We start from the raw sequence: 25,413 nt of genomic DNA, 5'->3' as shown, positions 1-25,413 counted from the left end.
GCTAACATGGTTAGCGACGGATTAGCGACGGAATGTGGTCGTCGCTAATCTACTGCTTTATTGTAGTGACATCAAAGTTAGTATTTATAAAATATTTTAGAGATAATCACATCTGACATTATATTTTTGAAATCTGAAATATTGCATCTTAGTTGAATGACATGAAGCTCACCATTTCAAAATCTTTTCTAGTTTATATAATTTTGACCTTGTTGCCTACTCAATATATGTCATTCAAGATCTCTTATAATACACATAATAATGAGTGGTTCTTCAATGACCTCTTGACCAAGTGTATTAAAAAGAAAGAAAGATTTAATAGGCAAAAATGTGCAGAATATACATATGGCTTCTCATCAAGAAAGTATAGGCCGAAGGCAAAGAAGAGTTCCTTAAAAAAAATAAGAAGAAAACCTCCAAAGAGAGTTCAAACTCTTAGGCGAAGACTAACGATTCTTCTATAAAGTGCTTTTATAAGAAGGAACATAAGAAGGTTGATTGCCTAAAGCATAAGAAATAGCTTGAGAAGATAGGTAACAAGTCCTTTGTTTCGTATGAGTGCAATTTAATCCATGTTTTATTGCATAGTTGGTGGATTGATTATGGTGTCACGATGTACATTGTCAATTCTTTGCGGACATCTCAAAACAAAAGAAAACCAACGAAACATGAAAAAAAATATCTTTTCAAGAAATAAAAAGTGTTTCCATGTAAAAAACGTTGGGACCTATAGAGTTGTATTAGAGTCTAAATTTATTTTGGATTTGATTGATACATTTTATATTTCATCCTATAGTCGGAATCTCATTTCTATTTTAAAACTTAATAAGTTTGGTTTTGCATTTAATTTTGAAAACTGTAGGCTTATTTTTGTTAAAAATTATATTCACGTTGGTTTTGTGTATATATGTGATTATTTGTATCATTTGAAAACCAAACTCCACATTCAAGAATCTCACTCCATTAAAAATATGTTGATTGACAATAAACACAGTTTAAAGGATGATCAATCTTATTTCCTTTGATATCTAAGATTATGACACTTCTTGAGAGAGAATCCAAATACTTGTGAAAGAAGGTGTTCTTGAATCTCTTAACTTCATGGATTCAAAACCACGTGTTGATTGCATAAAGACTAAGCAATCCAACACATATAAGAAAGATGTCAAACACAATAATAAAAAATTAAAATTTGTGCATACAGGTGTGCACAATATTTTTTTCGTGTTACACGAGTGAAAAATATCTTGTCACATTTATAGACGATTACTCACAATATATATATATATATATATCTACTTATTATTTAAAAAATATAAAATTTTTCAAATTTTCAAAGACTTTCCGAACCAAGTTAGCTCGACTCGTTGTGCAGCCCTACTCGCAGCTCCACGAGTCCTCCACCTCACTCTCACCATCGCCTCTTTGATGCCACCCCTTCAGTCATCCTGACTCCCACCATCTTGATTGCAGTTGAAAGGGGCTGAGGAGGGCTCTCACCGTTGCCGTTCCAGGCTGGAGCCTCACCGCAGTTAGCAGTTCAAACGAGAGAGAGAGAGAGAGAGAGAGAGAGACGGTCAAGCCCAATGTTGTCAGTATCCGTTAGACCCTGAGTTTTTCGCCCGCAGGTTCAACTGATTGGCTAAAAAACAATAAGCGATTAATACGTGTTAAAACTATTAAAATAATTTTAAAATAATATTATAAAAATAATATTTGGTATTTTTTTACATTTATTAAAAAATAGCAGCATATCGAAATTCTGCCGATATAGGCACCTATACTGAAAACATTGGTCAAGCCTCACGCTGTCGATGTGGGCCGGAAGAAGGGGGCCAGGCCAACATCTTCTGTTAAAAAAAAAAAAATGAAACAAAAGGATAAAGATATTTTCGCAAGAAACAGTATTTCTCACAATAATAACGCGATATTTTTTTTAGTCAAATGATAATTTCGGAAAAAATACTGCTTCTCGTGATAAAAAAGAAGCTTCATCTCTGCTGCAATAAGAACCCAAACTCATCACCCTAATCCGCCAAACCTAAATCATCCCCAATGAAGAAACTAAAACCACAATGAAACTCAGCTTCAGCAGACCCTAATAAGATTAGGGAGAAGAAAAAATGAACCAAAAAATTGAAAAAAATAAAAAAGAGAGATCTGCTGTTTTCAAGAAGAAACCCCCTCTCAAACCCTTAATTTGGTAGGATGGATTAGGGAGTGTTTTGAGCAATGCTATCAGTATCCGCCTGTATCGGTCGAGTCGATACGCATGCGTATCGGCAGAATTTCGATACGCTGAAGGGTCAAGGCTAATTTTTAATAAATATAAAAAAAATATCAAAAATATTTTTTTAAAAATTATTTTAATTGTTAACACGTGTGATCATGTAACGATTGACAAGTAATAAATTTTTAGTTAATTTTAAACCGATAGAACGATTCATCCGAGTATCGGTGTCGATACAGCTGAATCAGCAGCCCAACGATTAACGGTGCAGGAACTCCGTTAACTTACCTTTTCTGGTGGGACCCATCAGCGTTCGATAATATCCGCTCTCCCTTTCAATCAGTAACCAACAGTCAACAAGCCATCTTCTATCCTTCTTCTCTGTAGAAACTAGTGGCATTTCGGTATTCTCAACATGATTTCGGGCGACTATTAAAAACCCAAGCAGAGAGTTGAGCTGGGCATCCTTTTGTTCCCTCCATGGGGTGCTGTGGCGAAAGAGAAGAAGAAGGCGGCGACGATGAGCTCCACAAGCGTCTCGTCTCCGATGGGTCTCGCCGGAACGACGCCGGACTTCCGGATTCCGGTGAGTCCTCCGCTGTCATCTCTCCGATGAACTCCAATTTCTCCGCCCTAACCTCGCCGGACGTCCTCCGGAGCATCCTTGAGCGCCTTCCCCTTTCCGACCTCGCGCGGGCCACCTGCGTCTGCCGATTCTGGCGCGATATTGCTTCCGATCGCGAGATGCTGATCCGGTCGTTCCGATCCCCCTGGAAGCTGAAGGAGATCGTCGGGAACCCGTCCTCCGGCGCTTTCTGGCGGGACAACCGGCTCGGCCGCTTCGCCGTCTCGCACCGCCTCCAGCGCAGCGACAACATCTTCAGTCTCGCCGTGAAATATCGGGTTCAGGTCCGATCGGGACTGCTGTTCTTATCTTTTGCTTTGATTTGTTTTAGTTTTGCGAATTGTGACTTTGTTCCGAACATTTTGCATGTTTTAAGGTTTTTAGTTTAGGAATACTGGGTTTTAGGTTGGGAATTTCGTTTTTCCGATTTTCAGTTGTATGCTAGGCTTTACTGTAGGGCTTTCTACTGAATTGGAACTAGTGCGAACTTAGTAATCTGTGTTGCAGCTATCCAAATTTATTGTATGTTGGTCGGAGGCTGGTTCTTTTAATGGAATTTAAGCTCAATTTTATTGCTTGAAAGCAAATAGTCATTTTAAAAATTCCCCTTTATGATTTGTAAACTAGATCATACTTGATAGAATTCTTGTGGTGATGCTTCCTTTGATGGTTGTTGGTAGATTTGTGTTATCCTGTGCCCTATGAAAAACCATAGTTTCACGGTTTGTTTAGGAGTGGGTGCAGAGCATTTTTTTTTCTGTTTAGACATTTGCAACTAAAACATCAGGCATTGTCCAGTGGGCTATCATGATTTTACGCAATTCTTTCTTTAGTACAAAATTTAGTTTGTGCACCATGCATGGACATGTTATCATTTGCTTCTGTATAAGCGGCCAAGGTGCAGATTTTTCTGTAGTGATGTATACGATGGACCTAATTTTAATATCACACAAATTTTCTTCATTTTCTTTATTATTTACTGGAACAATAATCTATGCAGTTATGCCTTCAGATTGGCGAACTTCATTGTTTTTTGTGCAGGTGATGGAAATCAAACGTCTGAACAATATGATGAGTGACCATGGCATATACTCAAGGGAAAGGCTCTTAATCCCTATAAGTGATCCAGAAGTTCTACGTGACAGGACCTGCTACATAGAGTTGGATAATTATGCCAAAAGGGAAGTGGCAGTTTTGTATCTAGAAGGTGCTCCAGAAGGAAAAAACAACGATTTCATGACAAAGTGTGGAAAGAGGAAGATAGTTGACTCAATGAAGAGAAGTCTACAAGCAGATGATGGAACAGTTCAATACTATTTGTCTATTTCCGATGGTGATCCTAGGGCTGCATTTTCATTGTATTCAGAGGATCTCAGATGGGAGAACCAGTTTCCAGAAGCACGGGTTCCTTAGCTGGAGACATAAGGTTGGTGGTTGTCAATTACGATGACCTCTTGAATGCCACATTGTTAGGTGACTTGGATTTTCTTCCAAATGCCTAGATCTATATCTCCAACAGGTTAATTTCATCTGACCATATGCTTTGTGGGAGTTATGTATACATCCTTGTATTCTGAACAGACACTCGAAACCTATTTCTTCACAATGAAATTGTAATTATTCCCAAATCAAGAACTACTTCTCATGGGATATGTTGTTTTGATATTTATGAATTCTGGCTGATAAGAAAATGGCAAACATGATTCAATTCTCAGTTCCACTTAAACTTTTTGAAAAAGGAAGGAAATTAGTTTCACTGCTAGCTTGCTTATCTTTGGTGAAAGCTTTGAAGGGAGATGCTTGATTCTAGTGAAAGTTATACAGTTGTTCCATAGTTTTACTAACTTCTTGCACAAATAGTATTCATTATGGCTGAAAAACTTCACCTGTAGACTGTTATCTGATTTTCGGATTGCTTTTATGCTCGAGTTGCTACAAGCAACACAGACATACAACACAAAAACTAATGGACATAATATGGGTGTTACTTTCAATGTTAGGATTGTTGCTATTGTTTTCATTATTTATCCTGATGTTTATATGGGAACACTTAAGCTGTCTACTTCATATACAATTGTATAGTGCAATCATGCTTGTCAAGCACTCCACAAAATATGAAGCAGAGGCCTAAAGCGTAAGTCTCAAAAAAACATTTCTAAAAACAAAAAAAATAAAAAATATCTAAAAACACAAAGAAATGCTGTCTTGATGAAGCAACAAGCAATAAGAAATCAGAAATCTCAAATAAATACTGAAAAATATGAGAATAATATGTAAAAATAACATTAATGAAGCAAATTGATCTAACTAAGTAAATAACAAATAAAATATGAGCGCCCAATGAAAAATTAAGTAACAAAATAATAACAACCAAATTCCTCAACATCATCATATAATGCATATCATCATTAACAACCAAAAGTTAATGTAGCTACTTTCTTTCTGAAAATTATGATATTCTGAGGTAAATATCATAATTTTAAGAAAGAAAGTAGGTATAGAATACACACAAGTGAAATTTTGATGTGTAAATACAACAAATTGTAACTTTTAGTATATGTAAATATATATAACTCGTGTCACAAATACCAACACTTTTACATTTCTTTTGCTCACATAATAGGTCAATGGCAATAAGATGAAAAAAAGGAGTACTAAAAAGGTGTACATTGAAAAAGGAAAAGGAAAAGGAAAAGGAAAAGGAAAAGGAAAAGGAAAATGATAAAACACAAACTTGCATCAACAAATTCTAACATCCTAGTTCCAAGGGTTATCTTAAAAAAACAAAAAAGAAAAAGAAAATTAAAGTAGAAGCATATATGCATGCATACAAAGGATTTCTCACAAGAATACAACATAGATAAGATTATTGAAAACTATCCTCAGACTCCACAACCAATCCATAATCAATTTCCAGAAAAAATTAAGGGGAAAAGAAAAAGGAGGGAATAAGAAAAATAAGGAGGGAAGAAGAAGAAGAAGAGAGAGTAGGTACCTGGGTGAGGGGGATGCAATCCTCCTTCCTCCTCTTCCTTCTTCTTCTTCTTCCTCCTTTCGACAAAGAGTTGAGAGAGAGAGAGACTGTGAGTGCCCCAACCCATAGGGCCCTTCCCCCCATTCTTTTATTTTTTTCAAAGAATCCATTTCGAGTCAAATGGGGGTCAAAGGCTTTGACCCCCATTTGACCAAAGGGTTATGAGTGCACCTCATAGCGAGAAGTACGCTTTAGGACTGTGCCTCGAGGCAGCAAGCCCCTCACCTTGAGGTGACATGCTTTTAATAACATTGCTGTTTTGTCAACTTTTTGTGCATCCTTGCCTGATGTTAGAGTTGCTGGAGCAGCAGATATCATTGAACTCATGCATTCAGTAGGAATGAGCTGTTAACCATTGGCTTAGACCAATTCATGTTATCTTGTGATGTCCATTTGCTCTCATATCACCTTTTTATCTGAATAGTGGAAGTTTCTGTGCGATATAAAATCTTTCTAAGCTGACTGGTGCATGTTTCCTAGCTGTGATAATTGATATGAGGCAGCCTTGCCTGCAGGATGTAACTACTAGAAGTATCCAGTATGTATGAAAGGGTATGGTTGTGCTCTTATAAAAATTACGTGCCGTTTGATGTGATCAACAACGTCAGCCCAATGAAGTAAAACCTCACATATGATAGTGAGCAAATGGCTCTCATATAAAAGGAAGAACTATAACCTATAGATGCAAGCTAGTTCAGTTACAGGTAGGGGTGTCATTTGATCAGGCTTAATGCCTTTGGAGGGAACGAACCGAGCCCTCTCCTGCTGCACTTCTCTGGCTCCCCGGGTCCGTTCTCAGGAGGGGGTTTCACATCTATGGTGCCTCCAGACCCCACCACGACTGTGGTCATGGGCAATGTTGTCCGGCCGGCAGAAAATCGATACGCTTTACCCCTGAATCAGTTATTTTTTAATAAATGTAAAAAATACTTCAAATTATTTTTAATATTATTTTAAAATTATTTTAATGTCTTTAACACAATTCAGTTCTGATTGACACATAATATTTTTTAATTATTTTTTGCGATTCAGAACGATTCACTTGAGTATCGGTATCGGATGATTCACGGCCAAACGATACAGGGCCAAGGGCCAATACTGACAACATTGGTCAAGGGGTTTGCTTCACCGATGGAGTCGGCTATGCAGTGCGAACCTGCCATGGACTCAGCCCTAATAACTCGATGCCGGTGAGCGCAGATGGAGGTGGGGGATGCCAATCAGACCATAGTATTAAGAGGTCTTGGGCTAACGTGGTGGAGGATCGAAGGCCATCGGGCATCTGGCCGGCCTGGCTCGAGCTGTCGACCGGGCCCGGCCCATCAATGACGGACCGAGAAAACCCACGGCCTGCCAGTATCAGCCTGCAGCTCAGCCCGTGTCGGCCCGCTTCCGGCCGGGCCCGAGACAGGGCTAAATATACCGGCCCAGTGCCCACCTCTAAGCACAGATATGCTTTTCAAGAGCTGCAAACTTTATGGAAATTTGCAGGACCTATCAAGTTCTCGTCTCTGAATCAGAGTCTGTTCCTGATTAGGCTTAATTCTATGGATCTTGGCGGGTGGATGGACATACTTTGGTGGCCCATCAATGTTAGCCGGGTATGGATTTGAAGTTGCAACTTGCAAGCTACTAACAGAGTGCCTTTGTGGATTCGCCTTTCAGGGTTGTCCGCAGAAAGCTGGACCCAAGATGTATACGAGGGCATTGCTGAATATTTACAAGGGAACCTGCTTGATATTGATGGACGAACTGCTGATGGTGCTTACTCCACTGTGAAGGCGGTACAGGGAAGGGACCAGGCGGTTGTTGGTCCAGAACAGAGTGTGAACATGGAAGTGGAGACCCCGATTTCAGATCAGGCGACTATTGCAAACCTGAAGACTCCAAGTATTAACATAAAAGAAAGGTCTCTGTCTTTGGCTCACAATAATAAAAAGGGGAATGTGAAATCCATTCTCAGATCATCTCACAAGCAGGTGGAGGGATTTTCCGGCAACCTGAAAGTTCAGCCGATGGTGGGAAAATCTGGCGAACAGGAGGTCCAGCCGGTGCTCAACTGCCTACTACCTGGCAGTTACTGAGTCCCTCCCCAATGGCCACAGTCACGTTGGGGCCAACTCAGTGTCTGGCGATGTGGAGTTAGGCACCAACGTTGAACTGCCATTCCAATTTGAAGCTCAGGTGCATTCCAACATAGAGATTATTTCTTCCAGCTCGTCTAATCCTGCTAATGTGACACACAACGGAGCTCACTCAAAGTCTTGTAGACGGTATAAGTCGGGTGCCTTTGATGGCCAGAGAACCCCGCTGCATGTGTTGGATCATAACTGACCTTCAGGTCGTGCTCAAAGACTGCAAAAGGCGACGAGGTCTTGGGACAGGTGATGCGAGTTCTGCCCAAGGTACCTCTGCAGACCAGGTTCCTATATCTATCGTATCTGAGTTGAGTGTCCCTACTCGACAACAGGAAGCAGACATAGCTGCTTCTGTTTCAGAGGGGGACAGACTATGGTGCAAGTTGAACCTTGATTGGGTTCCTTCAATGTGAATTTGTAAATTTTATCTGTTCTTAATAAACAGGTAGGGATCTGCCTAACCCCAGCCTTTTCTACGTCGAAAAAAAAAAAAAACTCAACACTTACTGCAGGGTTCTCGGGAGGGCTGAACAACAAGCAACTGGAATACCAGTATGCTTTTGGTCGCGGTTTATTATAAGGAGGACATGCGGCTAGTGATGAGAGGAGGTTGGAGGGTGGATGGTCGTACCCTCCTGGTCACAGGCAGGCAGGCAGGGAAGAAGCTTTAGCTTGATGAATCGGTGGGGGATACCGTTGTGGATCCAGCTCCCTGATCTCCCAGCAGAGTTATGGAATGGAGATGTTTTTCAGGGAATTTTCAAAAGCCTTAAAGGGTAACTTCATCGATGCAGATGGATACAGAAGAGCAAAGAGTCAGAATGGCGTTCGCTAGACTTTGTGTAGAAGTTCCATTCGGTTTCAACTGGGTGCCGAAAGTGAACAACCGATTTGCTTCTATTGCTAGTCTAGACGAAGCATTCAGCCCAATCCCACCCTAATACGAACCAACAACCACCCTCATCTCATCCCAGGTTGCTAATCCCTCTCACGGTCACCCAGGGAACCATAGGCCTTCTTCACTCCCAACCCCAGTAATGTTTCAAACCCCTCCAAGGAGACGAGAAAGGCAGCAGAGAATCCTTCACAACTTTATCAGTATACTGGTAGGGGTCTGCCTAACCTCAGCTTGCCTATCTAAAATAAATAAATCAGCTCATATAGATGATAGATTGGAGTACATGATGCGTAGAAGTAGAAGAGGCCACCTTTTCATCTGAGAATGGTTCAGATATGATACCGTATTTTTGCAATATAAGAAGCGAAAGAATGTCACTTATGTTTTCACTCTTGGTATCCATGTTAACTAAGAATACCATTTCCTTCATACTTTGTGAAATCTGAAGGGCGTGTTTGCTAGCAATTTGCAAAGTGACTCAAAATCGTAAGGGAATATTTCTCTGATGATATGATTTTGAATCTTTGGCTGACTCAAGTTTGAGTGGGATTCTCTTTCGCCCAGAGATTCTTGGATTTTCTCAGCTTTTTAGTGATTGCAAATTACAATAGGAACACTTTCACCAGTTTAATGAAACATGAGAAAGCACAAGTTGTGATTGTCATCCTTGAGAAAGTTTCTACCTTAAATCCTGTGAAAGTTGGTCACAAGACTGACCTTGTGACCAACACTTGCAACCTTTGGATTCTCAGTTGTGTTCATCCCACCTGTGACCAAAGCAAAAGTTCTCATATAGAAGGAAGCACTAAAACTTGACTTTTGAATCCTGCAAAAGAAAAAGATGCCATCTAAATAAAAAAGAGACTCTTTTTCAACAGCCACCACATGTGCAGCACTATTTATCAATGGCACATCTTTGGAAAGCAACATTTCATTATCAGGCAAGATCCCTATGATAGAGCTAATTGAAACCAAAGACAAACCTGAAGATAGAAGCCAACGTGGTGCACTTTTTTTTTTTTTATTTATCACCCAAAGAAACCACGTTTGGGCTCGAGGACTTGGTCACACTGGCTCAGCCTGCCATACCTATGGTCGTCGGCCTAGAGGGGTAAAACTTCGAGGCTAGGACCCTCACCCCCAGGGCCTATGCTGGACGTCGGCACTTAACCGTTCACATTTCTAGAAGATTATAGCAGAGATTGATGGAAGAAAAGATTATAGGCTGAATTGTCAGTAAATAATAATTATGAACTTTATAATAAACCATGACTCTTTCAAAAAAATAATAAACCATGAAAAAAAAAGCATAATGCAAGTGCACACCCACATGATCTCTCTCTCTCTCTCTCTCACACACACACACACACACACACACACACACACACACACCTATAACAAAGAGAGAAATTGCAGTAATTTACACATCAAAATGTTGTATATCAAATGGTCCTAGAATCAAATTCATACACTACATATTCAAGAGCTCAATTCTGCTTCATATAAGGAGACTATTGCTTGGTAAAACCGCAAGGAGATGCAAATTAAAGCCCTAAAGGCAGCTGCTTCTTGAAAGAGAGCATAAGGTTAGCACCCACCCGAATATGGTTCTCCCCAACACTGAGTGTGGCCCTTTTTTCTTATTACCACCTTTAGAAATATGTCTGGAGCATTAATTTTTTTAACTCAAATTGAGATATAAAAATTTGAAACTTTATTTTGGGATTTCTTCACCTTTACATTAGCTTTTGATTCTTAGAACTAAGATTACAAGTGAGAAGAATAAAATAGAGAGAGACAAAAGGAGAAGAAAATGAGGGCTTGAGAGTTGGTTGGATCCTCATGTCTTCTTAGGCTCCCTTAAATGCACTGTTACTTTGACAATTTTTTTTTCTTTCTTTTCTTCATTCCTCCTAAATTTACTTAGCTTTTTTTTATAGAGTTGCATACTTAAGTTTAGCATTCCATGATAGAAGTTATTCCATCATGGATACTGATTTTGCTAAATGAATGCTATTTATACCTGTAATGACCCCCATGCTCTTTACCTTCCTACTTTATAGGTACCAGCCATGACATGTGTAAATGCTTGAGAGTTAGGGTAATACATGATTGATTTACTGCAACCAACACCAATTATCTTTCTTTATAGTAACTTGCAATGCTGGTAAGAGAAATTTACCCTAATCGGAATAGGTTACCCTCTTTCATTGTAACCAGCAAGCATGGTAGGAAAAGTTTACTATAACTAGCACAAGTTACCCTTCTTTACCGCAACTAGCATAGGTTACCCTTTTTTACCGCAACCGACAAGTATGGTATGAAAGGTTTACGGTAACCAACACAGGTTACCCTCCTTTGTCATAACCAACAAGCATAGTAAGAGAGGTTTACTATAACCTGTGTATTTTATTTTATTATGTGCAAATGAGTGTACATATTTGATAATTTTGACACAATTACACATGTATTTAAATTGTTTATTTATTTATTTATATATATATTTTATGCAAACAGCTTGCCCCTCCATTTCTTTATGTTTGAAAGTGATTCTAAACATAAAGAAATCACCTTTATTTGTTTAGCCTATATTTTTTTTTGCTAAATAAATTTTATTAATTTGGATAGTGGAGTTGACACATGATCCATTTATATTTAAATCCCCGTATTGTTTGGGTTTGAATTTTGATCTATAATTTGGATTTGATTTATGAGCATTTTAAAGATCCATACAATAAGTAGGATATGGGTCCATAATTCTTTTTTACCGTGTAGAATCAACTCTCACTTTTTGGACTTTTTTTTTTATGAGAAGTCTCCAACGTTTTATAGGTCTCTCTCTCTTTTTTTTTTTTATGAAGAGTTTTCAATATTTTATAGGATTATCACTCTCTTTTAAGTGTGTTTTCTTATCTTTTAGGGCTTATTTTAGTGCCCAACCGTGTCTTTAGTAACTTAAGTTACTAAGTTAGGATAAAACTTTTTTTCTTTATTTTTCTTTATCCTTTTTTTTATCCCATGCCTTTTAGTAACTCAAATTACCAAAGACGTGGATGCCAAAACATTGGATGGTGAGGCCCAATGTCTTTTGGATGATTCCTACTTTTTTTTTATCTTGCTAAGATCCCTATTAATTAGGATAGAGTTTTTTTATTCTCTTTAAGGTTTATCTTTATCCATAGAGAGGGTTTCCATTTTATTTGATTTTGGAAACCTCTCATAGAAGAAGCCAAGTTCTTTTAGGTTTCTTCATTTAGCTCTCCCTTGGAACCATATTTTTAAGGCGCTTCTGCCATTAAAGGTTTCAGCCTGTAGCAAGGTTGTTTCTCGGATTCAACAAGCCCTGTTGATAAGCTGATATCATCTTCTTTTGAGGGAGCCATGTCAAGGTAATTTTAACCTTCAAACCAATGGTTGCATGCTTTGTTTTTCTTCTTAGAAAGTGCACGTTCTTGGATCATATGATGATATCTTTTTTTATGCACCCATCATAAGCATCCTTTGTGAAGCAAGTTAAACAACACCTTTTTTTTAAAACTGGTTTAGAACTTTTTTTGCTTCAGCAAATTTCTGTCTTATGTTCCACACAAGATTGTCATGATTGATGATAATCATCTTGCTGAAGAGGGTTATGGCAGTAGCATATTTAAATATCCTTTTATTTGTATCAATCTTTGCAGTCATTGATGTATCATGTCTCGTTTAGCAGCTGTGACTTGTTCTTTGATGAAACCCTTAGAATTCTTTGATTATCTTGTTCATATGTTCGTTTGCCCATGTTCGACTAGTAATCCGAGAATCGCACGACTTGCATCACACAAATTTTCTTTAACTCATGAGATTGAGTTATTGGCTGCAATTGCATATTGTTGTGAAGTTCTCTGTTTTTATTTAACTGAATTTCTAAAACTTGTCTTTTTTTCTTTCGGAACGATAAATTTCTCTTATAACTTATTTAGCATGCACACTGTGAATCACTTTGACTTGAATACATTGTTTGATAAGGCAGCTAAGTTAATAATGGTTGACTTTATTGTGCATGGCTGAGGCGTGAAAGTTTGTCTCCCTTATACACCATTTCTAGGCTTGACTGGAAACAAAGTTGTTAACTTACCCTTTTAGCAGTTTATGATAACAATGACCAAATTTTTTCATGGTCTCAGATAAAACTATCGCTTTTGCTTATTTATGTTTTGTATGTCTCAATTGACATGGTTTTGTTGTTGTTTCAGCTTCATCACGTCTGAGTATCATTATTTTTCAACAATTCCACCAGATTCATCAGTTAAAGCTTCTTTCATTATTTCACAAACTGATATCAGGCTATTAAATCCAAAAATGGTGCCCAATATAAAAGATTTACAGCCACCTTTTTTTTATGGTTTAAATCACTTGGTTATGAATCTTTACTCACTTCTCGAAAGAGCATGAGTTTTGAATACAAAAGGGCATAAACTGGGCCGGACCTTCACTCACTTCCCGAAAGGACACGTGGTTTGGATTAATTTTATTCATTGGACCCGAAAGGATTTGGGTTGGATCTTCACTCACCTTCGGAAAGGGCGTGAGTTATGGATGTCTTTTTTTTCTTGTACTCGAAAGGGCTTGGATCATATCTTCAATCCTCGAAAGGGTATGCAATTTTGAATCATTTTATTGTTTGGACCGGAAAGGGCATGGATTGAAACTTCATTCACTTCTCGAAAAGGCATGAGTTTTAAATCCATTTGACTTTTTGAACCCGAAAGGGTTTGGGTTGGACCTTCACTCACTCGATCGGTAGAGAGCTTGACTCTTCTGCTATGCACATTAGTGGTGCTTTTTCACTAAACACGATACTGTAAGAATCTTCAATGTTGTTCTTAGGGTTGTAGTCATGTGATGCATGTTGGTTGAGCTGCCAGCCCGACTGGACTTGTACATGGTCCATGGTACATTATTGCATGGGGCATTGACAATGGCTATGCTAGGAAAGGAATTCACCTATCGTTTCAATTCATTTTTTAAAATATTTCTCAAGGTGTTAAAAACTAATTTAACATTATTTAATATTTTTTATTGTTTAATAATACGTGTGATCTGATCTCTGCATCCCCCTCCAATTTTACTCTTCTTGTTTAAGTAATCTTTTTTTTTATTTTTATTATATTATCACATATGACATGTAGAATCAAGCCAGTAGTCGAACAAGTGCTTAACAAGACTAAGAGTAGATGTCATATGCATAAACAAACTTGGTGGTAAAATAATGAGGTGCAAAAATCAATATTTAAAGAATGACAAAAGATAATAAGCATGATAAATTGGGAAAAAATAAAAGTTAGCAAAGAAAGAAGCAATGAAAAGCATAAGGAGAAGTATGTTGCCTATGACAACATATATGCTAAATTGGATACAAAAGAAGGTGTAAAGTATATATATATGATAACTAAAAATAGAGAGATTTAAGGATCATGATGAAAAAGTTTTGGTTAAAGATGATCAAATTAAAGGGATGAAAAAAATATTTCTGAAATAAAGAATGAAAAAATATGGTAAAACAAAACAAATTTTAACCACGGAATGGTGGATACAATTGATGCAGAGGAAATGAACATGTCTATACAAAAGATGAAGAAGAACAAAGCACTTGGTCCATATGATATACCTATTAAATTTTGGATGTCAGTGAATAATATTGGAATAACATGGTTAACTAAATTATTTAATAATATTTTGTCTATAAAAAAATACCAAATTATGGAGTTAGAGTATGTTAATTCTTATATAAGAATAAAGGTTATATTCAAAACTACTCTAACTACATGGGTATTAAACTTATAAGCCACACCATGAAATTGTGGGAGAAGATAATAGAGCAACATTTGATAAGAGAATCAAATGTAACAAAGAATCAATTTAGCTTTATGCCACAGAGGTCAAAGATAGAGGCTATTTTTTTGTTAAGATAATTTATAGAAAGATTTAGAGAGAAGGGTAGAAATTTGCATAGGGTTTTCATAGATTTAGAGAATGCTTATTACTGAGTCCCAAGGAAATTAATTTAGTTAGTATTAAGGAAGAAGCATATAGATATATTAAAATAATTTAAGATATGTATGATGAGGCAATTCTGACTTTTAGAACTACCTGCGCTAAGACAAACTTGTTCCCAATTAGTTGGGTTGAATCAAAGGCTTGCTTTGAGCCCATATTTTTGTTTTAGTTATGGATGAAATAATGTGTTGTATCTAGATAGAAGTGCCTTGGTGTATTTTCTTTGAAGGTGATATAATACTGGTTAGTAAGATAGAGACAATACACAAAACTTTGGAGAAGCATATTAGAGAAAAATGTTTACGAATTAGTAGAACAAAAACTAAATATATGGAGTACAATTTTAGTACATAAGCTAGTGAAAGTGATGCCATAAGACTAGAACATGACTGTTCACTAATGCCACAAGTTTTTGCATTTAGGGTATATATTATAACAAAATGGGAGTTTTAAAGAAGATATCACCAATGTCTTAGGTTAAGTGGGGATGGACTAGTGATGTGCTATGTAATAAAAAAGAACCTTTACGACTAAAAGGGCATTTTTACAAGACTACAATAAGACAAACACTATTATATGAACCTTGATGTTTGGTGACTAAAAAATGACAAGAAGACAAAGTGCATGCTACAAAGGTGTATATGCTAAGGTGGATGTCTAGGGTGACAAAAAATGATATAATTAAAAATAAATATATTAGAATGCACCAAAGAGTCAAACTAGTAAAGGATAAAATAAGTGAATTCATTTAAGACGGTTTGGACATGTTGCACGAAGAACTTATACGATCCTTGCAAGAAATGTTTACATGGTACAAGTAGAATAATCTAAGTAAAGAGGAAGACCACTAAAGACTTGAAAGAAGGCAGTTAGAGATGATATGAATGATTGCAAATTTTTCAAAGTTTTAGCTTTAAATAGATAGGAATAGAGAAATAGGACTTGTAAAGCCAACCTTATGTATTTGAGATAAGGCTTGATGACATGTTGGGATCTCTCAATCTAATCTCATAGATGTGTTTGGCATGCTTGGTTTAGTAGAAATTGACCTTGGGTCATGTTTTTTTTGAAAAATAAACATGTTTTCATGAGTCAAGAAAAATAAATGCATTCATAGGCATTGACTTTAGGATTGCCAAAAAAACCCATATATAAGTCGGATTCCGGTGATATAAAAGCCAGTTCCCACTGATAAAAACATGTACACCACATTATGGACTTAGATGTGAGAGAAAAAAAATGTTGCTTACAGTGCAAATACAATTGACTGATGTAAACATTAACATTATATATATACATATATATATATATATATATAAGTGGTAGCTTTCTAACCATCTTTGTGCCTGACACAAATGGATACATGCTGAGCATCCATCGCATGTACATGATGGATGCTCAACATGCGCCTATGTTAAAAATGACCTTAGTGGCGCTTTTGAAGCACCACTAAAGGCTCCAACAAGATTTGGACCTTTAGTGGCGCTTCAAAAGCACCACTAAAGGTCATTTTAATACATGATGCACATTGAGCATCCATTGTGCACGTGTGATAGATGCTCAATGTGCACTTGTATTAAAAATGACCTTTAGCGGTGCTTTTGAAGTGACACTAAAAGTCTTAGCAGGATTTTGACCTTTTGAAGCACCCAGTAGAGGGTCTTTTTAACACGTGTGCTGAGTTTCCAATATGTGCTCACGATAGAGGCTCAACACACGTCCATTTCCGTCATGCACAAAAGCCGACAGACAGCTACCACTCACTATATATATGAGTAGCTTTTAAATATTTCATGCACTAACCCATACTGTTGCAGGTGTTTTTTCCTTAATCTAATCCTATAGATGTGTTCGTCAATATTTTTTCACTAAAAACTATACTTTGGATTGGATCAATTTAGCAAGAAACCTTGATTTTTATTTCTTTAAATTTTGGTGCAATATAAAATGTTGATTTTTTATCGCTCTTAAAATACAAACATAAAATATGACTAACCTAACACATGTTTTTATAAGATATAGAAAATAAATATGTATGTGTGGATTAAGAAAACACTTGAAACTTTTTATCCTTCAAAGCCATTTAGAAATGTACACAAGATAAGATTGTCTAGGAGATACTCAGTATTATCACTCTCTCTCACTCTTTAATATAACAATTTGGATGTGAATGACCATTTTATAGTTATATTTTGGTGCAATTAAGGCAATTTTGTCATATTTTAAATATATTTACATAATAAAATTTTTTAATTCAAGGTATGTTGTATAGTAAAAATAGTCAACTAATGAGATATTATTCATTGATACCAATTTTGTGACTCACACATCTGCACAAAACTCTTCACATATACATTATTTGGTGCTATATTTTTTTGAGGAAGAAGGTAAAACGATTCATTAACCAAAATGGGTACAAATCAAGCCGTCGAGAGATCAACCTTTTTTTTTTTTTACGCTGGGGGTTACCCCATGAATCTATTAATCAAGATACAAAATGTTACATATGATCTTCTAATATGAGAAGCCAATCAGGTGACTTGTCCTTCCACAATAAATCATTGCAAGTGTCCCAAACCGAGCCTTTGGAATGGGGCATGTGCAGTGCCCATGACAGCAGAACACAACAAGAAAAGAACCCGCCCCTCGCCAAAAATATATCCCTTACACAGAATTTTCTCAAAACCGAAAGTGGCACATTGAGCTGTTGAGATGAGATAGTTGACTTTTCTTCCCAAGTAATGTTGGCGACACCAAGATTTGATGTGAGTTCTAAGAGACTTGAGCTTGTGAGAAATGATGATACTAGCCCAACCATTAATGTCAAAGAAAGACGGTGAGACATGCACCCTATCAAGTCATCACAGACAATGATGTGGACTCGGTAAGCATTGATCCAGGATTCAAGATCTAAGATTCAAATAGATCTTAACACGTGCAGAAGCTTTTCTCGGGGATGAGTTCGAACAGGGCTCCAAAAAATAGAGTTTTTGGGATCTGTGCGCACTGTTTCAACATAGGTGGTCCAAAGGAAAATTGTGCATGACTCGCACACTCTTCAAACGAATCTGAAATCACCAGATTCGAATCTGAACTGTCCGATCCATAGACTCATAACTGGGACAAGCAAACATGTTTGTGATAGACTTCTTGGGCTCGACAGACAATCTATTCGAGGGGATTTTTTATCCCTCAAATGGCAGAGTTTGCAAAAACGCCCAACATACGAGTTTAAGGTTAGATCAAGACCTTTCCAAAAAGCTATGGTTCAGAATTTTTAGGCAAACCTATGGGTGTCTACAGATTTTTGAAGTTTCTGGTCTGTTAGGTTTCAACTGTCGTAACCCATGACAGAAGGTTCTATGGGGCCACATGAATCACCCCAGATTTGGGCACTCAGATGAGGGTTTTGGAAGAAACCCCAAATTTCACTAAGGTGCAGCTGTATGTTATCAAACCTAATCAATTTTTAGTTTTAGAAATCATGCAGTAAAACTCTAGATATTCAAAAATCAAAGCAAGCCATGCAAGATTCTATAATAGTAATTAGCATGCTCAAGCCTAAGGCAGGTACAAAAAAGATTGATTCTTTCAAACTACTTGCAGGATGATTTGACAAAAATTATAAACATGAAAGTTATAGACATTTGTCTTGAATTTCCACATAATCAAACAGATCCATTTTTCATGAAGGGAATTGTGAAAAATCCTGAAAATACAAAATGCTGTTCGGAGCATTCTAGACTGGACAAGGACTGACAACTCTATCTACCCGATAGCTTGATAGGGATTTTTAAGGATTTTGCAGGCTGAATCAGGCCACAACTTCAACAACAAAGTTGAAGGTCTGTGTCTTGGATTTCCAGAAAGCCTAAGAACACCAGAATCTGACCCGTATCCAGGCAAATATAGTTGATTCTTTGGAGTCATCCCAGACAACTCAGGAATCAGGAGATCCGTTTCTTGATAGAAACCGAACTAAAATAAACCACAAGAGGCAGAACGCTAAAATGAATTTCAGAAGTTCATAATAACATAAAAACTTCAGAACTTTCATTCAAAACACATTAATAAACTATTTGCAAGATACAAAGATCAGAAACATTAAGATTGAAGCACAAAAACAAGAAAGATTAAGGTACACAGTCTGTAAGGAAAATGGTGCGGTTGTGCAACAGCCAATACCAACACCGATTCGTGGAAGGTGGGAGGTGCAAAGCTCTCCAGCCATGGATGTGAGTCCTGCAACAACTCAGCCAACATAGCCTTTCCCAAACAAGCCTCCGAACACCCAACTCGAGCTTCCCTTTCTTTCACCAAGGATCACTCATCAAACTCCCTCACCATTTTCCTTCTTTTTTCTTTCTTTCTCAACAACAAAGCCAAAAGACCCCCAACCTATTTTTTTTGCTGGAATTTAAGAGGCACAAAGAGAGCAAATTCTCTCATTGGCCACATGAGAGGCAACCTCCCTTGAGGCCATTGAGGGCAACCTCCCTTGAGGACAATGAGAGAGCTTAATTTAAACAAGTTCTAGCCATTGTGACAAAAGTTTAAAACGGCAATTTCTCGACACTGAATTTCTTGAGAGGTTTTCAACTTTTTGAATATTTCTCGATTTTTTTTCGACAAAATTTCGGGAATAAATTAAAAAATCAAATAAATTCTTAAAAAATCTAAAAAAAAACAAATAAAATAAACTTACTAAATTTTACATGAAAAAAAATATAAAATCTATTTTCAATCTCACTGCCCATATCTAAAAACTATCAAGCATTAAATAAGTATCAAGCATGTACATTAAATGTACTTCCATTCAAATAAGTATCAAGCATCAACTAAATCATCATACATTAAGTATCAATAATCAAGTATCAAAACAAAAATAAAATGATGATAAGTTCATGATAAAACACACATAATAATGATTCAAGTTTATAAAAAAAAATTATTCACTTGCTATTAACTAAGAAATCAAAAGTGGAATCAAAAGTGTCTTCATCAATTCCTTGGTCGCCAATGATTTCATCCTCCTCTTCCTCATCTTCTATTTTTTGTTCTTCATTCCTTTCTTCAATTGAGCCATATGCAAATGCAGCAATGTTGTCATATACAATGGGCGGGGAATCTTTTGCTTCTTTTCCAATTGAAGTCTTCTGCATGTGCATGTTCATGCGCACATAAACTAAATTAGTAAGAGTTATTGGCTCAAGATGATTTCTCTTTTTGGTATGTGCCGCTTCAAATGCACTCCAAATTCTTTCACATGCAGATGCACTGCATGGTTGACTAAGACTGGTGGTGAAAATACTGGTGAAAAGTTTCTCTAATCACTATTAAGCTCATCCTTACAAGAAAATATTGCACTTTTAAGAGAGATGCATATGGTATAGACAACAAATCATGCAATTTTATACTGTTTTCTTTTTGTGGCTTTCACTTGTAAATTCTGCTCAAAACGGGCACAAGTTCATCTTGAATGATAGTTGCAAATTTCTTCTTGTAGGGTGCTACTAGTAAAAGGATCAAGATTGATTTTATACATATAGAAAGAGAATAAAACAATATCAATTTATCCAACCAACCATCTAAGACGAACAAAGATTTCCCTGATTTCTTCTTGCAGGGTAAAACCCTATTTTTCTTTCATTTTTTTTCTATAGGGCAAAGAGCTCAACTAGTGAATCTCATACTGTTGCACTTAATGTCTTGCTTTCACATTCTAAGGTCGTAATAACCTCCCAAAGTGAAAGTTTCTTGCTTGTCTCCAGAATATATGTGTGCTTGCATGTGTGTGTGTTAGATTACACTACTCGACAGGTTCATTGCTTTGTGATTACAATGGGTATGCATTAGTCATGAAGAGCAGACAACAAAGTCAACTCCTTGCAGAGTTAGAGGGCCTTCAACCTTCTTGTAACTGACAGATAACAAAGCCTACCCCTTGCAGATGTATCTGATCCTAACACATGCCGATCGATAGATTAAGAGCATCATTTTGTATGACAAAAAAAAAATTATGTTAACCAACTGTAACTCTATGCTGCAAATGGTTCTACCATGTCATTTTCTCATCACAATTTGATTGTAGAAAGATTGAAGAAATTGATGGAAGAAATTAAGCAAAGTGATGATATAATTCTTTTCATTGATGAAGTGCATACTTTAATTGGGGCTGGTGCAGTTGAGGGAGCAACAGATGCTGCAAATATTTTGAAACCAGCTCTTGCAAGGGGTGACCTTCAGGTGATTTAACTTTCAGAATATACGGAAGTGTCTGCTTATATTTGTAATGTGCATTACATAGAAGATTTTACTGTTACTCGTATGATTATTTGTTGTGATTCATTTGCAGTGTACTGGTGCTACATCGCTAGATGAGTACAGGAAACACATTAAGAATAAAGTGAGATACATCTCATCACAATTTGATTTAAAACATCAGTTACATATTATTGATGTGAATACAACTTTTATGCACCAAAGGCAGAATTCAAGCAAAAAAAGGATAAAAAATGTCGGTTAGAGCAAAAATAGATGCCCAATTGACACTGTTACTACAAGAATCCTACACAATCACCAATAAATCAACAAAAATAGATGCTCAGCTTGTTTGGTAAGAGTTATTAGTGCACACCACCATGTGTTGGGACGTTGCAACTTGCAAGTTCAAACCCCAACAATATGTTGTGTAACTAGTGGGGATCAGATTAACCCAGCTTGCCTATAAAAAAAAAGGAATCCTACAAAATCGAGAACAAGCAATCGCTGGCTTCATTACATAGAAAAAAATCCATACCTTGTTTTAGAAGCAGGAAGAAAAGAGAGTCCCACGGTGGGACTCCCACCTCAAAAGGAAGAACAAAACAAGACCCACGAGGGTTGGCTTGTATTGCTCCTATAGATTCTACCAGAGAATGGATATTGTAAGTAACTGTATTAGCAGAGAACAAACAAACAATGAGAGAGAGGGAGAAATGAACCAGTTGAAGTCGCCCCTTGCAGCAGAACAAAGTATTTGTGTTTTTTGCAAACTTAGGGTTTTAAGAGTTTTGCGAGATCTAGCTCTCATTGCACCTCAAGTTGGCCCAATGACACAACACCTTTTTGAATTAATTGGACCAGATGAGCGGCACCTCAATCATGCCCAATGAGAATATATGGGCTGATGTGGCTGGTCAATGGAAGCTTGAATATCATTGACCCAAGTCCATATTGGTTCAGCTCTAGGGCACCAATATGAATCCAGGTGGTGGTATTGGATCTTATTACAAGATTCAATATTCAAACTGGATCTTTACACACATATTACTTTGGATCCAACATCAAAATTGTAAAAAATAAAAATAAAAATAAAATTATCCAATTACCCCGTACACCCTCTAGTGCCACAAAAAGATCCTACAGGGCACTAGAACTATTTGGATCTATAGAATCCTGCGCATAAAAAAAACAAAAAAAACATATTTAATATGATTCCTTAATATGACAAAATAGAATAAAAAAACAAAATTATAATATCTGAGAAGATATATGCAAAATATCTCAGAATTTGAAATGTGATATTCAACATGGATTTACGTTGGTAGAGATCCAATTGGACCCAAATAGTCTTGCACGATTGGATCTGCTATGGATCACATTCTAGATCGGATCTTGAGAATTGAATTTGGATCCAATTTGTCTTCAAAGCTTGGATCTTCAGGATGCTCTGCATCATTCCCCCTGGGTCGAAAGGCTTCATCCTCGGAGCTTGTTTCTTCTTAAGCGTCATTCCATAATCCTTGCATAAAATATAATCACTGCAGACACTATTCAAGAAAAATAAAAGAGAACTAAACAGGGCAAAAAATTCTCTATAAGAATGACAAGAATATTTGATGCAATGCAATGTACTGAGCAAAATAAAATTTAGATAGATGCGATACAAAACTATGGAATTGAAGCTCAAAATTATGTAAACCATTATATTCAATGATTTTACCTTGCATCAAAACTTTACAAATAGTTTCAAAATTTGGATCAACCGTAAATAAAAATTGCCTATAGCTATCATGTTGTTCAATAATTTAATTTTTTCATTAACTTTTTGGCAATTATATTGCAATTCACGAGTAATACAATATAGCATCAATTCAAACTTGCTATGATGAATTATTAAGGATGAAGAATCCATATTATCGACTAAATCCTGATGTTTCCAAAATAAATTTGAGGTATGCGTGATTGTCATTTCAGCTTTACCCGAATCATATTTAGGGTTTAGATGAGGCTCAAAATTTTTTAATGGTACACTAAGAGAATTTTCAATATCTAAGTGCTCATTGACAAGCATTTCATTAGAATTTCTAATACTTTGATTAGTATTTTCAATTTTGATATCATATTAAAAAATGATTGCACTAATGAGACTTGACGGATTAATGTTGACAATCATGTCAAACACATCTCGAGGCAAAATCGTATCTTCTATAGGCTCATAAAATTTCTCGTAGATCAAATCATCAAGACTGACATAGAACGAGTCTTCTAGAGGTTCTATTTTCCAAAATGATGAGATATGGGGCATCTCTTCATACATCTTTTCATAAATTGGATCAGTAATGAATGCACTCATAGGAATATCCTCAAATTCAGGTGAGGGTTCCTTCTCGATGTTATCAACTTCATCAGACAATGCATCGAATGCTACATCAAGGATAGGTTCCTCATCAAATATTAGGTCACTGATAATTTCATGAAAAGGCTCCTCAGGAGGATCCTTTATGAAAATGACATGAGTGCGATTAATTTCATCGCACTGGGATACCTTTTCGCTAACCGAATCAATTTTAAAATCCTTGCCTATGACTTTTTGGACTTTTTGAGGTTCTAAGTCATAAGAAACAAACTTTTCTTCATCCTCGCAACTTACATACGGAGTTTCCTCAAACCTAACCCTAGTATTAATGGATTTAAATAAGGTGAGGTGGGGTTGGATTGGAGAATAGATGGTGAAGAAAACTTACGAGTATATTGACTCGTATCCCTATGTGAGACATCTGCATAATTTGACTATGAATATTCTGAATATGAGTCACTCTGAGATTTGTATGATAAAATTGTATGCGCATCTTTCGCTCCATGTGTTCCCAATGAACAATGGGATCGTTACCTTGATGACCACGAGTTTGCTTGAGCCATCTCCACCAAATGGCAGCTCGACCTTTCAATATAAGGCCACTAACCTTACCTTCTTGTGTTTAGAAACTTCCCAGAACACCAAATTCGCATTGACCCTCCTTAACCATTCTAAAAATCCCTAAAGATCACTTGTTCTTGCAAATTCAAGCATTTCCCAGTTTGTTCTTCTTGGGGTGACACATGACCTACTTAAATATGGGCATGTAGACATGTCACATTCATCATTGGAATCAAACAAACTCATTCTCTGAGACCAATGAGATCTCTGAAATTGATTTCTATCATTGTGACTCAACCTCTTTGTCGCCAAGCCATGACAACAAACACAACTAAAAAAAAAATTGACGATAGCTAATAACTCTTAAACTGTGTCGAATTGAGAAATTCGGCAACCCTCGCTCTGACGTCTAGACCCATGATCATGTCAGATTAAGAAATCCCGACAACCGACTTTGATACCAAATGATGTGAACTCAGTAAACACCGATCCATGATCCAAGATCCAAACTAATCTCAACATGCGTGGAAGCTTTTCTCGGGGATGAGTCTGAACAGGACTCTGAGAAATGGAGCTTTTGAAATATGTGCACTCTGTTTCAATAGAAGCGGTTCAAAGAAAAATCACGCATGACTCACACACCCTTCAAACGAATCCAAAATCAGTAGATTCAGATCTGAACTATCCGATCCACGGACTCGAAACTAGGACAAACATACAGGTCTGCGACAAACTTCCTGGGCTCGGTGAGAAGTTTGTTCGAAGGGATTTTCAACCCCTCAGACGGTAGAGTTTGCAAAAACTTCCAATGGATGAGTTTAAGGTCAGATCGAGACCTTTCCAAAAAGCTATAGTTCAGAATTTTTAGGCAATCCTACGAGTGTTTATCAATTTTTGAAGTTTCAGGTCTGTTAGGTTTCAACTGTCGTAACCCATGCCAGAAGGTTCTATGGGGCCATGCAAATCACCCCAGATTCGGGCACTCAGATGAGGGTTTCATAAGAAGCCACAAACTTCATTAAGGTGTAGCTGGATGTTATCAAACCAGACCAAATTTTAGTTTTAGAAATCATGCAGTAAAACTCCAGATATTCAAAAATCAGAGCAACCTAGCAACTACAAAAAAGACTGATTCTTTTGAACTACTTGCAGGATGATTTGTTGAAAATCGTAAACATGAAAGTTACAAACATCTATCTTAAATTTCCATAGGATCAAACAAATCCAATTTTCATGGAGGGGATTGTGAGAAATTCTGAAAATACGGAACG

The 25,413-nt window shown here is 36.9% G+C and overlaps 1 protein-coding gene across 1 annotated transcript; it reads left to right on the top strand.

The window, feature by feature from the left end:
- Window positions 1-2,660: 2,660 nt before the first annotated feature.
- On the top strand, window positions 2,661-4,546 carry LOC149828883 (F-box protein At1g55000-like). The gene is made up of 2 exons (XM_090016993.1): window positions 2,661-3,139; window positions 3,897-4,546. Exons 1-2 carry the CDS (start codon window positions 2,711-2,713, stop codon window positions 4,266-4,268), a joined length of 801 nt encoding a protein of 266 aa, XP_089873119.1. The 5' UTR covers window positions 2,661-2,710; the 3' UTR covers window positions 4,269-4,546.
- The last annotated feature ends 20,867 nt before the right edge of the window (window positions 4,547-25,413 follow it).

Source organism: Nuphar pumila, chromosome 9, assembly GCF_984573655.1.
Source record: "Nuphar pumila chromosome 9, dmNupPumi1.hap1.1, whole genome shotgun sequence".
Taxonomy (NCBI): Eukaryota; Viridiplantae; Streptophyta; class Magnoliopsida; order Nymphaeales; family Nymphaeaceae; genus Nuphar; species Nuphar pumila.
This window is presented reverse-complemented; position numbering and strand designations above follow the sequence as displayed.

Coding starts and splice junctions, on each gene's coding strand:
- LOC149828883 (XM_090016993.1), top strand. CDS start 2,711: ATGGGGTGCTGTGGCGAAAGAGAAGAAGAAGGCGGCGACGATGAGCTC. Junction 3,140..3,896: donor CCGTGAAATATCGGGTTCAG/GTCCGATCGGGA, acceptor TTTTTTGTGCAG/GTGATGGAAATCAAACGTCT.